This window comes from Melanostigma gelatinosum, assembly GCF_949748355.1.
Source record: "Melanostigma gelatinosum genome assembly, chromosome: 24".
Lineage (NCBI taxonomy): Eukaryota > Metazoa > Chordata > Actinopteri > Perciformes > Zoarcidae > Melanostigma > Melanostigma gelatinosum.
The window spans coordinates 6,968,212-6,981,392 of record NC_136657.1 but is presented as its reverse complement, the minus strand read 5'-3'; the positions used below and the strand labels follow the sequence as shown (position 1 = coordinate 6,981,392).

The 13,181-nt window shown below is 44.4% G+C and overlaps 1 protein-coding gene across 1 annotated transcript in view; it reads left to right on the top strand.

Annotated features, from left to right (window-relative positions):
* The window catches only part of gabrb3 (gamma-aminobutyric acid type A receptor subunit beta3), a gene marked incomplete at its 3' end in the record, with an annotated part of 34,671 nt that extends 25,534 nt beyond the window's left edge, over positions 1-9,137 (top strand). Inside the window, exons 8-11 of the mRNA XM_079296625.1 lie at positions 1,613-1,765; positions 6,537-6,784; positions 7,190-7,258; positions 8,766-9,137. Coding sequence (XP_079152751.1) covers positions 1,613-1,765; positions 6,537-6,784; positions 7,190-7,258; positions 8,766-9,137 — 842 coding nt within the window. The remainder of the gene's footprint in view (positions 1-1,612; positions 1,766-6,536; positions 6,785-7,189; positions 7,259-8,765) is intronic.
* Between the last annotated feature and the right edge of the window lie 4,044 nt (positions 9,138-13,181).

Genomic DNA, 13,181 nt, shown 5'->3' with positions numbered 1-13,181 from the left:
ATCATCCACTCAACTTTCATACCACCCCCCCCCCCTCAATTCCATCTCCTCTCCCTTTTCTCGCTCTCGGCCTCACACATGGTGTCCCTCCCACTCGCGGATGTTGTTCGGTGTAGCAGTCACAGCCAGTGCAGCTCTCCACACCCACGCGCGAGTGAACCTCAAGCCCACTCGTTTTCTGAAACCACTTCTGCGTGCGCTATACTGCGAAGACTCTCGGCTCCGACTTCGGGCTGCAGGAGCTGCCATTAAGTACGCATCAAAAGAAGTGAATGGGATATTTTAAGACCTGTGACAGTCTGTTCCCGCATTCGCAATATAATGAAGTGTATGTTTAGCGGGAGTTTGTTCTCGGCTGCCAAACTGTTAACCACGAGCCAAAATACAGGAAGATCATCTGATGTGGTGAATAAGGAAAAGTTTGCATTTATATATTCTTTATGCAATGAGCTGATCTTTAGTTTTAGACAAAGTCTGCAGTTCTTTGATCAATTGTTTAAGTTGCATATCAAGCAAAAATTGCAAGTATTTGAGTATTGCTTTTCAAATGTGAGGATTTACTACTTTTCTTTGCTTATCATTGCGAATGGACCTATTTGGGTCTTGGACTGTTGGTCGGGAAAACCAAGACATTTGAAAAAGTGGGCTCAGGCATTTAGACAATATCGACTAAACTATTCATTAAATATTGAACTTGTTTGTAACATATAAAAGGGTTTTTACTGTTTTCTTTGCATGAACTAAAGGGGATTTCAGAGACAAAAGCTTGCAACAATGTACAAGATAACATCACAGGTAGCTTTAAAAGGATCTTCATTTTTCAATGAAACCCACGGACTGGAAACTACACTGTAATGGCCCCCCAGTTCTCCTCCAATACACAGAGAAAACGGGACAATAGCTTGGAATAGTGGAAGTAACGAGCCACGGATTCCATCCATGAAGAGATATGCTGGGAGAGAAATCAAGCGTCACACTATATTCAAGCACACGTACTGTGTACTGTTTATATTCCAGGTCATGGAAAAGTAATGACAGAAATGCTCCGTCGTGGAGGGGAATAATATTACCCTGACTTATGAAGGATCCGAGGCACGGCTTCATGCATTTGGAAAGCTATTATTCCTGCAGTGATGCTGAATCTCTCAGAATCGCCACATGAATTATGTAAACGGCTGAGAACTGATGAGGCAAAATGCGCCAAAATCTTTATCGCCATCTTAAATATTGTGTCGCATCATCACGAAAAACAGGGTTGCATGCAGTCTTCTGCGTGTGTGTGTGTGTGTGTGTGCGTGTGTGTAAGAGAGTTGGTGTGTGTCTGCGCCCGTGACGGGGATGCTTGTTACCATGGCGATATATCCAACCCATGCTGTCGGGGTTGTCATGGAAACTGAAACAAAAACACAAGGTATCCCTGTGTGCTCCTGTGAATAATATAAGTTGGATGTTTTTACTGTCAACAACAACATGTTTTTAAATATATGGAACCAAATGTGTTTCTAAAGTTACAATGTATGTACTGTGATTCTTAATACTACCTTTACAATTTTATTCATGAACCAAAAGACTAAAACACACTGCTTCGGTCTTTGTCTCGCCCCGTCCTCAGGTGCCTACCCTCGACTGTCTCTGAGCTTCAAGCTGAAGAGGAACATCGGCTACTTCATCCTGCAGACGTACATGCCATCGATCCTGATTACCATCCTCTCCTGGGTCTCCTTCTGGATAAACTATGACGCGTCGGCGGCCAGAGTGGCTCTAGGTAAGAGGCAGCGGCTGTTACGGAGCCGGTGTTTGGATTTCTAAGATGAGATCAGGGACCAGAATGAGCCAGAACCTCCCTGGCTTGACTCCTCATACTGTGGTGGTATTAGTGGGAGCTTTAGGGAATGGCTTGGATATTGGTGGAGTAAATGGAAATAGATTTGAAGAACGTGTCAATTATGTGGGAAAAAAGAGAAATGAGGTCCCTCTCTTCTATGGACATGGAAAGTATTTTGCAGCTGAAATGCTGGAACAAGCTGGTAAAAAAAAATGTCCACTATGTCTTTCCGTAGGGCAAAAGCAGAAACACACAACCTTGACTCGGACCAAACTGGGTCATACCTTTTTTTCTGCGGTGTCACTGGGAGGCCTCCAGGAGCTAGAACTACATCACGTCCCTAATGAGCATAATCTCACTTCTCATTGAGGAGTGCTTGTGTGGGTGCAAAGGCCCAGACACTGTGGGGCTCCTGTGAGCAGTAAACAAGGCAGAGAAGGAAGCAGCGGGTCGCTGGTTTGTAATCATTGTGATTCTTCACAGGAGGCTTCACTTTTAGACGGCATATGGGGGACCAAGAAATGTAATAAGCAGGTCGTCAAGACAACAGATAAAAGATGCAATTTTAACAACAGACTCCCCACAGCTGCATAATTAGTACCACGGTAAATTGGGAGTTGACCATTCGTTAAATGCCTCTCCTGATCAGCAATGGTCCGATCACAGCTTAGCAACAGCAACGAGGATTTCAACACCTACGGTTTGGGGAGTTGCATCTTTTCTAAAACACAACAACAAACGTCTAAATAATGGACTAAACAGTGTGTTCATCTGATCTAATGTAAGCTTACTACCCACAGTAGTAACCATTGATATAACAATACTAACTATATAATACAAGTATATCAGTGGATGTAGTCACCATGACATCGTCCATTGGTGACATCATCCATTGGTTTGTGGACTCCAGTTTTGAAGCCTTGAATTCGACATTTTGGCCGTCACCATCTTGTTTTTTTTTGCAACCAGAACAAGAGGTGCAACCGAACATTTTCAGTCGACCAAAATGTTACAGTTAGCTTTCATGAACAGAAAATACACTGTGAAAGGGTTAAAGTTTTAAGGCGAAAACACGGACAACTCCCAGACCAGTCAACGCCATGGAGGTGACCTGTCAATCACAAAGTAGCCACGCCTTAGAGCACACCCTGCTTTGTTGTCTATTTTACTCTGAATGGGACCATCAATCATGTGAGAAGTAGGGTCATTTTCTAATAGACTTCTACACAAACTGACTTATGTTTGCAACCAGAGGAGGCGCCCCCTGATGGCCATTAGTAAGAATGCAAGTTTCCGCATTGGCTTCACGTTTCAGAAGGGGAGGTTGCTGCCTGGTAGTAAGCAAATGTTACCTTCAAGGCCATGGCTACATTAAGAAAAAGAGCTAAATGAATTATTAGCGCATCCAGTTTGCGCATTGTTGAGCCCTCATCGACCCACAGGTGGACGCAGTGTTTTCAACCTACTCATGGAGCTAACATTAGCCGAATAAGCTAGGCAGCTACAGTTGATAAAATCTGCCTGCAACAGTTGGCATTTCAGTTGGCAAAATTGACGGTCACCAGCTAGAAATTGCGAAGTCTGCATTTGTCTACCCGTTAGCCCCGGTGGCTTAATGGTTACAGCAGATACGACAAAGAACCTTTGTTGCAAGTGATACCCTTCTCTCTCCCTTTTTCTCCTGTCTGCCTCTTCACTGTCAACTATCCAATAAATGCCAAAAAATGATCTGAAGAAGAAAAAATGATTCAGTGTTAAATCTGCCACCATGTAGATGTTTCTCCACTCAGAGGCATTTTTGCAGTTTAAGAAGTAATTTCCTGTCAAAGCAAAAGTGGCTCATTGGAATTGACTGGAATACAAACCAGGCAAATTAGGTCCCAGGGGGATTTAAAAGCCCCAGATTCACTGTGTGTCAGTTAGTTTGTGGTTCATTTGAATGTGGTCGTAGAATGAAGCTTCCACGTTTGCTGTGAGGACATGCTTAAGACTGGGGGGGCCAATAGGGGCCCAGCATTAAATCTCTGCCCGGGGCCGCCTAACACTTCAATCTGGCCATACCAATTGACTGCTGCTTTGGCCCTTAAATCATCGTTACATGGACGGATAATGGAACAGTAATGCTCTTAACACACCATAATGCCTTTTGGAAAACAGTGCGTGTGTCTGCACATACATTCATCTGCTTTACATCCAGCTTGAACTGGTTCTCTTGTGATGGCACGCATGCAATATCTGGTCATTACCTCGGAGTGTATGTGTGCTTTTATGTTTGTGTTGTGTGTGTGTGTTGGGGAGTGGATGTGCGAAGTCCTGCTAGCTGCAATATCCGGTGTGTGCCTCCGCAGTTCAGAGGCAACGCGGAGGTCCATTCACTTCTCCTGATGGATCATTACAAGCTTTCAGCAGGTGCATTGTGCAAGTGCGTGGGCATGCATGCGTGTGTGTGTGTGTGTGTGTGCGTGCGTCTGCTCCTCGTGTCTGTGTGCAAACCTGCCAGTAAGAGCAGTGTAATGATCAGGGAGGAATCAATTCAAGGAGGCAGCAGGCAAACAATTGAATTGTTTTGAAGGACAAATCTCATTTTCCTGAGCAATTCCGAAGGATCGCAGAGTTACATACGACCTGCCTCGCTCGCTAATCTGGTTGCAAATCATTTCCCGCAGTCCTCCGCGCTCACTTACAAATCATATTATGTGACCAGTCAAGGTGTGGTCAATAGCTGTAATTGGTGCAGGAGCACTTCAAGTGTAATGGCAGACACAAGTTTCAGTTCACCCTATGTTGTTCCGGTGGGTTAAAACCTCGTTTCTTTTCTCCTCGACTGCAGACTCAAACACCGCGCATGCTAACTAGATAGCTGCCAATGTGAGATGTGATTGTGGCGTGCCTTTGTTCCAGCTGTGAAGGTGAGAAAGAGACTATGGGACATATAACGAGAGAAAAAGGGAGGGGGAGGACGGCAAGAGGGAAAGCACCACTAAATGATGGTGAGATCGGGGGGAAAAAAGGCAGAGGCGGAAGCAGAGGCGGAGGGATAGCAGACAACAATGGGACGAGACAGAGAAGGGGTGAGAGAGGGAGACAGAGAGTGAGAGAGACCCCATAAAAACACAATCTCTCCCCGGAGAGCGTGGCGGCGTGATGAAAAAGGAGGGAGGCCCATGGGCGCACGGCCCCTTGATTAAATTGTCCGAACGGGGCGCGAAGGAGCAGAGGGAGGGAGGGAGGGAGGGAGTGAAGGACAGAGAGTAATGGCACAGCTGAGAGAACACCTATAAAGAACAAGGCTGTCGTTCAGCAAAAAAACTGAAAAAACTAGAGATCGCAGCATCCAATGGGGCAGAGACACGAAGCATGTGCACGTGTGAGCTCGTTCACACACACGCACCTCTCACACCCCCTGTGACGAAACACACACACACACACACACGCACACACACACACGCGCACGAGTGGTGTTAGCCTTGTAATGTGCCAATAAATCACACTACGGGCGAGATTGACCTGAGCCATCTTGCTCCTCCCAACCCCCTGACTGTTCCTTGTCTCGTCACTGTACTTTATGACACACATATGCGTACACACAAACACTCCGGAAAGCCTCGTTCGCCGGGTTGAATGAGCGGCCCGGCCACTGATGGGCTCCATTTATTTCCAGCACGGGGTGGCTAAAGCAGCAGAGATATGTCTGCCACTCCTCTGTTATGAGATAAGGTCTTGCATTGCAGGGGGTCAGCGTTTTGAGTGAGGCGTGTGTTGACTTGCTGTGACTTCTAAAATGCACGGCAGCACTGGGAGACGCGTGTGCGCGGGAGGAGCGCTGCATAACACAAGGCAAAAAACAGCAGATGTGAATTACAAAACATTTTTGAATCGTTTTCTGTAGTCGGTTGGTTTTTCTGTTTTTGCAGTGCGGTTCTGCATTTGGTCGTGCTCTCGGTCTCTGTCTTGTTTGGTCTATCAGCATGGGTTTTCTTAACTTCCAGAACATTGCGCTCTCAGGGCCACTTTAGAAATGTATCATACCTCCGCCAATTTCCCCTCATCTATTTGTCTGTGATTTCATATGAATCTCACTTGGTGTCTATCTCTTTCTGCCATGCTGAAACATGCAAGGTGCGAAGGTGCCTTTACTCGGGGACATCAAACCAGCGCTGCTGCGTATCCCTTGTGGTTGAGGTTAATAAGAGCTGCAGGCTTGATGCATGCAGCGCTATTCTCATGAGTTATTTCTGCTCGATGACCAAGGGCCAGTTGGAGGCTTCAAGGCAGACCTTTTTTGAATTTCAATGAGGCAGATGTTATGCCCTCACTTACCAGTGTGTGTGTGTGTGCGTGTGTATGCAAGTAAAATAACATCAAACATGAAAGTGATCAGGAAATTGTTTTTCCACTGGGTCCTAACTAGCAGAGGAAATAGCCACAAAAAAACACCTGAGATATCTGTTGGAGTTTTTCTCCAGCGTGACCTTAATCTGCTTAGAATGACGGGGCGCTCATGCTGTGACAGGTTTGGACTAATTAGGCATCCAATGTACCGTCCCAGATTTATTGCCAGGATTGGTAATGAGAAAGCCTTAAAAAGAAAAAGAAACGTGTTTTAAATTTTGCTGGATGATCTTAGCAGGTCGAATTTACTGTGCATTTGTTTAAAATGTGTTGTTTCATGCTGCTTTGGTCATGCATTTTCCCTTTTTCGCCATTTAAGGAATCACCACGGTGCTGACCATGACCACGATCAACACCCACCTGAGGGAGACGCTGCCCAAGATCCCGTACGTCAAGGCCATCGACATGTACCTGATGGGCTGCTTCGTCATGGTCTTCCTGGCGCTGCTGGAGTACGCCTTCGTCAACTACATCTTCTTCGGGAGGGGTCCTCAGATGCAAAAGAAGCTGGCGGAGAAGGCGGAGAAGGTCAACAACGAGAGGGCGGCCAAATACGACGCCGCGAGGGTGAGCTCAGATTTGACGTGATTTCTGGACCCAAACTATCAGTGGATGAAGGGGTTGAATTAAAGTATAAGTAAATCAATAAATCAACTGCATGGCTGTGAATATTTGGTTAATTCCACAGAAAATGCTGCAGGAAAACGTCTTGAGTGGACTCTCAAATTCCTTCGCTTTTCTCCCTCCTAACAGGACTTGAGTGATAAGACAGCCTTGACTTTCCGACGATTCTAAAATCAACTGTTTTGTCAGCTCTCGATAGCAGACGCAGCAAAAGGAGAATGTTCTGCATAACTGAACTGTTTGACATTATCATCTGTATCCCACACGGAGGCTTCAGTCGGCAAAACAAAAAAATCTATTTTCAGGTTTTTGTTCCCCACATATGGCTGAATATTTTCATCTCCTCAGGAGGCAGGTAGTAGGACCGCGTCCCTAAAGCGGTCCAATCAGGTTAGAGGTCTTCGCCACTCACGCTCGGTGAGTTGTTCGTTCAGCGAGACTCTTCAACATCCCTGAGTCAACTCTGCCATTGCCATCAGCTGACATGGATGCTTTGATTTATTTTATTGTTTTTGCCGTAATGCAAAAAATACCTCCCCATCCATGGAATGAGTCAAGCAGCAACAGACATCTTCATGACATTGCCATACTCTCAGGAGTATTCATTTAGACTTTGACTTCTTCATTGCAGTTCTTTCCACGTTGAAATGATGCTCATGCTCGATCTCATTGTGAAAGTGTTTTCAGATTCTGAAGCCGGTTTTCTCCTTTCAGAGGTCACCCTTGAATGCATGCCGTCTGTGTATCTTTTTGGTATTTTCCTGAAATCATCATCAAAAGCGGAGTGACATCAGTGGTTACTGCAGAGGTCCCCCAATCATGCGTCTTTGCTGACTCAGCGCCAGGATGCTTTTAGAAATGGAAGTTTTTTTGAAAAAGTGTATATTGTTAGAACTAAATAGGAGAATATGCATTGCAAGCCCACTGCTTTTAAAACAGTTGAATGGGAAGCAAATACAAGACGCGGTGCAAGTTCAGATAAAGTCAGTGGAAGTCGGTGAACACGGCCTAAAAACCCTTTTGAAATATGCAAACACTGAAATATAGAAAAGGGAAAGGTGGGACTTCCACAGTGGCTGCATTTGCATGAATGATTGCCATTTGCCATTATTGTTGATTTGTTTTTGTGTTGCACACATCATAGGCATGGAGTGTGACCTGTCCTATGTGCTTGATTCAATTGTTGAACGTGGCAAAGGTTGTAGCAGGAGGCATGACACCCAAGAAGACCAAGAATATTTCTTTTGATCATTTATCAATGGAAACGTTCGTCTTGTTCTTCAGTCATGCAGAGAAGCTGCATTAGTGGCTGCCATTGATTGACAAAAATGCCATCGGACTGAGTGGCGGGCGAGTGAAACTGCTCCCTCCTTCACTCGATCACTTTTCCACGCACAAGAAACAAAAAGGTTTCTTGCGATGCACAAAATGATGAGAAGTGTACTTAATGTCTCAAGGCAGACGGGCAAAGCGTTATAGTCGGGAGCAAAGGCAAAGCATGGCGATGAAAACGCCCCAATGTTCCAAAGAGCAATGAGATGATGAGAAATTGGGCCCCCCACCCTCCTACATAGGAGCAAACCACCCACATGCAAAATGACTGCTCGTTTTGCATCCCTTAATAGTCATTTTGCATCTTTTTTGCCATTTTGCATCCCCTTGTAGATGTTTTACGTCTCTTTGTAGATGTTGTGTGTCTCTTTGTAACCGGTTGCCAGTCTTTGTGGTGGTTTGGAGTCTCTGGGCCCCTGGGCCTGTGCCCGGTTGGCCCGTTCAGCCCGTTCCATGATGCCATCCACATTTCATGGCCTTGAATGCGCTGTGCACTGAGGGAGAGCGCTTTCTAGTTCGAATCCTCACTAGCTGCTCCATTCGTGCGCACGCAGTGTCGCTAATTGGCTTTCTCGTTTCGTTGTCCAACCAGGCGGAACCGCACGGCCACGGGAACATCCTGCTGACCACCCTGGAGATCCACAACGAGGTGGGGGGAGGCGAGATCACCACCAGCTTGGCGGACATTAGGAACTCTCAGTCCATGGTGCAGTTGGACAGCACGGCCTCGTCGCACATCCAGTACCGCAAGCAGAGCGGCGGCATCGGCCCGCGCGCCACCAGCCGGCACTCCCTGGACCGGTCCGCCCAGATGAAGCGCAGCCGCCTGCGGAGGCGGTCCTCGCAGCTCAAAATCAAAATCCCCGACCTGACGGATGTGAACGCCATCGACCGCTGGTCACGGATCATCTTCCCCTCCGTGTTCTCACTGTTCAACCTCATCTACTGGCTCTACTATGTCTGATTGGACTGTTTTGTTGAGATGTTTGTTGTTGTTTGTTTGATTTTTTCTTCTTCTTTTCTTTGTTGCTTTTATATATAGAATATGTTAAAGACTGCAACACTTTGAGACGGGAAAAAAAAAACAGACGACTGAGTTTTGGACCAAGTTGTTATCAAAATTGTTTTTATATTTGCAGTCTTTGAATCCTGACTACCAATGTCTTTTTATTTTCTAAAGTATGTACTGTAATTGGGACTTGTGACAGTCATTTCCCAACATTTGCCCTCTCAGTAATGTGTAAATAGAGAGACACGAAAGCCAGCAATTGAATAAGTAAATAAGTATTTGCAAAAAAAAAAAACGACACAAAACGCAATGATTTTTCTAATGAAAACAAATAATTAAGAAACCTTTCTACAATACAGGTGGTCAGATACATGCAGGCAATTCCTAAAAGTCCATTAAACAAACTAATGTATGTTTGACTGGTATCATATGCACTATGAATGCATGTAATGATCAACCATAATAGAAAAAACAACCACTTCTTTTTTGCCTTGGATTATGTCACAACTTTACAGAAGACTCTGTCGATGTGTATTTGTTTATCGCATTGATAATATACAATAATATACTTGCTGTTAACCATGTCGTGCATTGATCTGGTGAACGTTTACCCAAACACAATCATTTTAAAGTCCAGGACTTTCTCCTCTGTTCAGGATGACAGACTCAGGTTCTGAATCTTTTGCTATTTGAAAAGTGTCGCTGAAATATCCATTTCTTTTGGTAATTTGATAAGGGAAAAAAAGAAAGCACAAATATGAATAAAACTGCCATTTTTCCAGCAACAGCGCTTCAAGTGACAGCCCGACAGAATTGCACTCAAATTTATCAAACTTCCTCTAAAAAAATCAAACTGTCTTATTTTATTGAAAACAACTGCCAAGGGCCTTTTTGGGCGACACGATTACTCAATCCATGAAATATTGTGATATTTTTGTACTCTGTGTGTCTTCAGGTATTCATTTGATTTTCCTAACCCGTGTTTTTTTGTTTTGTTTTGCTCAACACTATCTCTGTTGTGGTGATAGAGTGGAGGAATGAAACCCATTTTTTGTACATAAGTACATAGGTGTGTACATACATTAATGTACATATACACACACATATATATATACTGTGTGTGTAACCCCAAATGAAAATGATCGAACAAATGAACAGGTCAGTTACACGCATCGGTGTAGTTTTTGAGCATTTATGGGGCACTCCGAATATCTTCTCAAACATCCGACCATGTTGGAATCCACTCCGGACACTGTGCGTATGTTCACCCTGCGTTTGTTAGAGTTGCCCTACGACTCGCCCTGCAAAATGGGTTTTCATCGATTTCCGCTCCGTCTGACTAATAAGCACACACGAGCGCTGAATGTACCAGATCCAATCTTCAGGGAGAGGATAATGAGCCATGGTCATCATTTCTCCATCAGAATGTATCACGCCCATTCTTACGAGGGAGAGGGAGGCGCCGGTGTTTGAAGAGCGTGTGCATGTGTGTGTGTGTGTGAGACAGATGTGGATAAGGAGAGCTGGAGATAGGACGGGCGTGGGCATTTATTTTCTGCGCTGCTTGCTGGACCGTGGACAAATGTCAACGTGTAATAGTTGTGTGGATAAAAATAGCTCTCCTTGTCCCACTCTTGATAAACGGCGTGCCATTCCACCTTACGGTCGCAGAGCAATCAAGCAGTTACTACTCATGGACGATGGCGTTCATTTGTCACGGATACATGACGTACAGACACTGTGCATGTACAAGAATACATGGTATGCTACTTGGTAACATTGAGTTCAAAGTTGGGATCAATTTAACAAAGAAAAAAGTCAAGTTTTATGTATACAGGCCGATTGATATGTGACTAAGAACTGAATGTATTCTACTTGGATTGTTTCCACACAAATGCAATTTTCTGTCTGGAACCAGGATTGACCTCAACCCCGTTTAATTAGGGCTCTAGTTGATTCCACATACAAGTTTCTTGTCCTGTTTTCTACTGTGTAGACGGGGCGCAGTGCACATTATGACCCGGGTCCAAAGCTCCATTTGTAGATGAAACAATATCGCATATGATAAGCCAAAACATCTTACGAAAGGTGTGTTCAGAAGAAATTCCTTTTCACCTTGCGTCATTCGTTTTAATTTGTTGTTAGCAATGTACCAACTGTACGTTAGCGGCACATTAGCTGTCAACGGACTCACCGGTTCTTTCTCTTACTTCCCTCTCTGTACGTTTTCATGAAGTGGATTCATAGAACCATGGGATGAGCGTCATTTCAACTCGTACGGATGCTTTTCTCGCGTCGCTCCGTACATTTCTTGTATGCAATCGCGCCGCCAGCTAAGAGTCGCTCGGCGTTCTGTCCGAACACACAGTGAGAGAAGATGTCCGGACTTAAAGCACAAAGCGTTGTTTCGTGATCGCACGCGTTCAAGGTTGTCAAGGCATTGAAACCAGTTTGTCCAAAGACGTTTCAAGCTGCTTCGCGTAGTTGCGAAAGAAGGTAAATTCGTACGAAATAAATCTCAAAAAAGATTTTGTGAAGCTTCGGTTGTTGTGTAAATAAGATATAATGAGGCAGATTTCTGGAACACTAAAGCCAGAGTGGTTCACTTTGATTTAAACTAATACTTTTGGGTACGTTTTTGCAGTTTTGAGTGATTATTTGAAGTACGAAAAGCGAATGCGACAGAAACTCGATACTTGTTTGTCATGCATGCGACTACAATTCGTAACTTGGGTAGATAAAAAAAAATACTAAAAAAGAGAGATATATTTTGCAAAAACTCACTCACGGGAACTGCCAACTGCTCATTTTAGAGATGACAATATGCCATGTGAGCCTAAAAGAAAAGAAAAAAAAGTTTAAAAATAACAAATGAAAAAAGAAAGTCATCAAAGACTTCAGGTGTTGTATGGCCGTGGTCCCATAATGGAATGTGAAATGTTCTGTGCTGCCACAAAATGTATTTAGGCTTAGATTTATATTGTATATCTCTGTATGTTTCTCTTCCTTTTACAGTTGGTTATCATGTTAAACCATCGAATAAATTATGTACATTGTACCTGTGTATTTGGTATTGCGAGCATGCATGACACCCCGTGAAGAATCTGCATATGCTGTACATGTAGAGCAAGCTCATGCAATGAACGGCCATTTCGCACATACAATAGAACTTTGATCAAACGTCGCCTGTACGTATCCCAACACTTGTTGGGAGTGTCTCCTCTTCAACTATCCAGGTGCCCTTGAGCGAGGCACTTAACCGCCACCTGTTCTCGTGCAACTACACAGTGACAGTTGAAGACTTTTCTTTGCAACTCCCAGCTGGACATCTTTTGTGTATGAAGTGAACTTTATGAATGTGTGCCAGAGTGTTGGTGAGTACAGTAGTTCCCTGCATAAATAAAGATTAACAAAAAAAAACTGTGTGGGGTCGGAGGTTGTTATTCAGCAATTGTTGCCACTTTTATCACCCTACTCAAGAGCCACAAAGTTCATGATTCGTTGAGTAACTTGTCTATGTAAAGAAAGATTTAGTTTTTTCTCAGCAGAGAAGCCGCTTCATTCACGCAGCATCAATGAGAGGAAGCTCCACCAGAACCCCACAACTATAGAGCGTAATGTGTATTTACAAAGGGTTTCCTGCTTGGAAGCTAAAGATTATAATTAGGCCATTAGAAAGAGGCCAGAGTCACCCAAAGGGACCCGCACGGAACTGTTTACCCGAGACTTTGGGTGACAGCAGTAAAACATTATTTGTGACATCTTAAACTCGACGCCTACTGAAGCGGGAGTTCGAAGCAGAGGCGATGAATCGAACAGCAAATTGGTGCTTCCGTCAGCAAAGTCCCGCTGAAGAAGAAGCATGAGCTACCGTTATGTAAAAGAAGTACCGAAATGCTGGAGGGACATCGAGTCCGTCAGCCAGCCATTAAAAACAGGTGACGAAAATCAAAAAGAAGTATTTGCAAATATCTCTGTTCGCCCCATTCCAGAATAGAT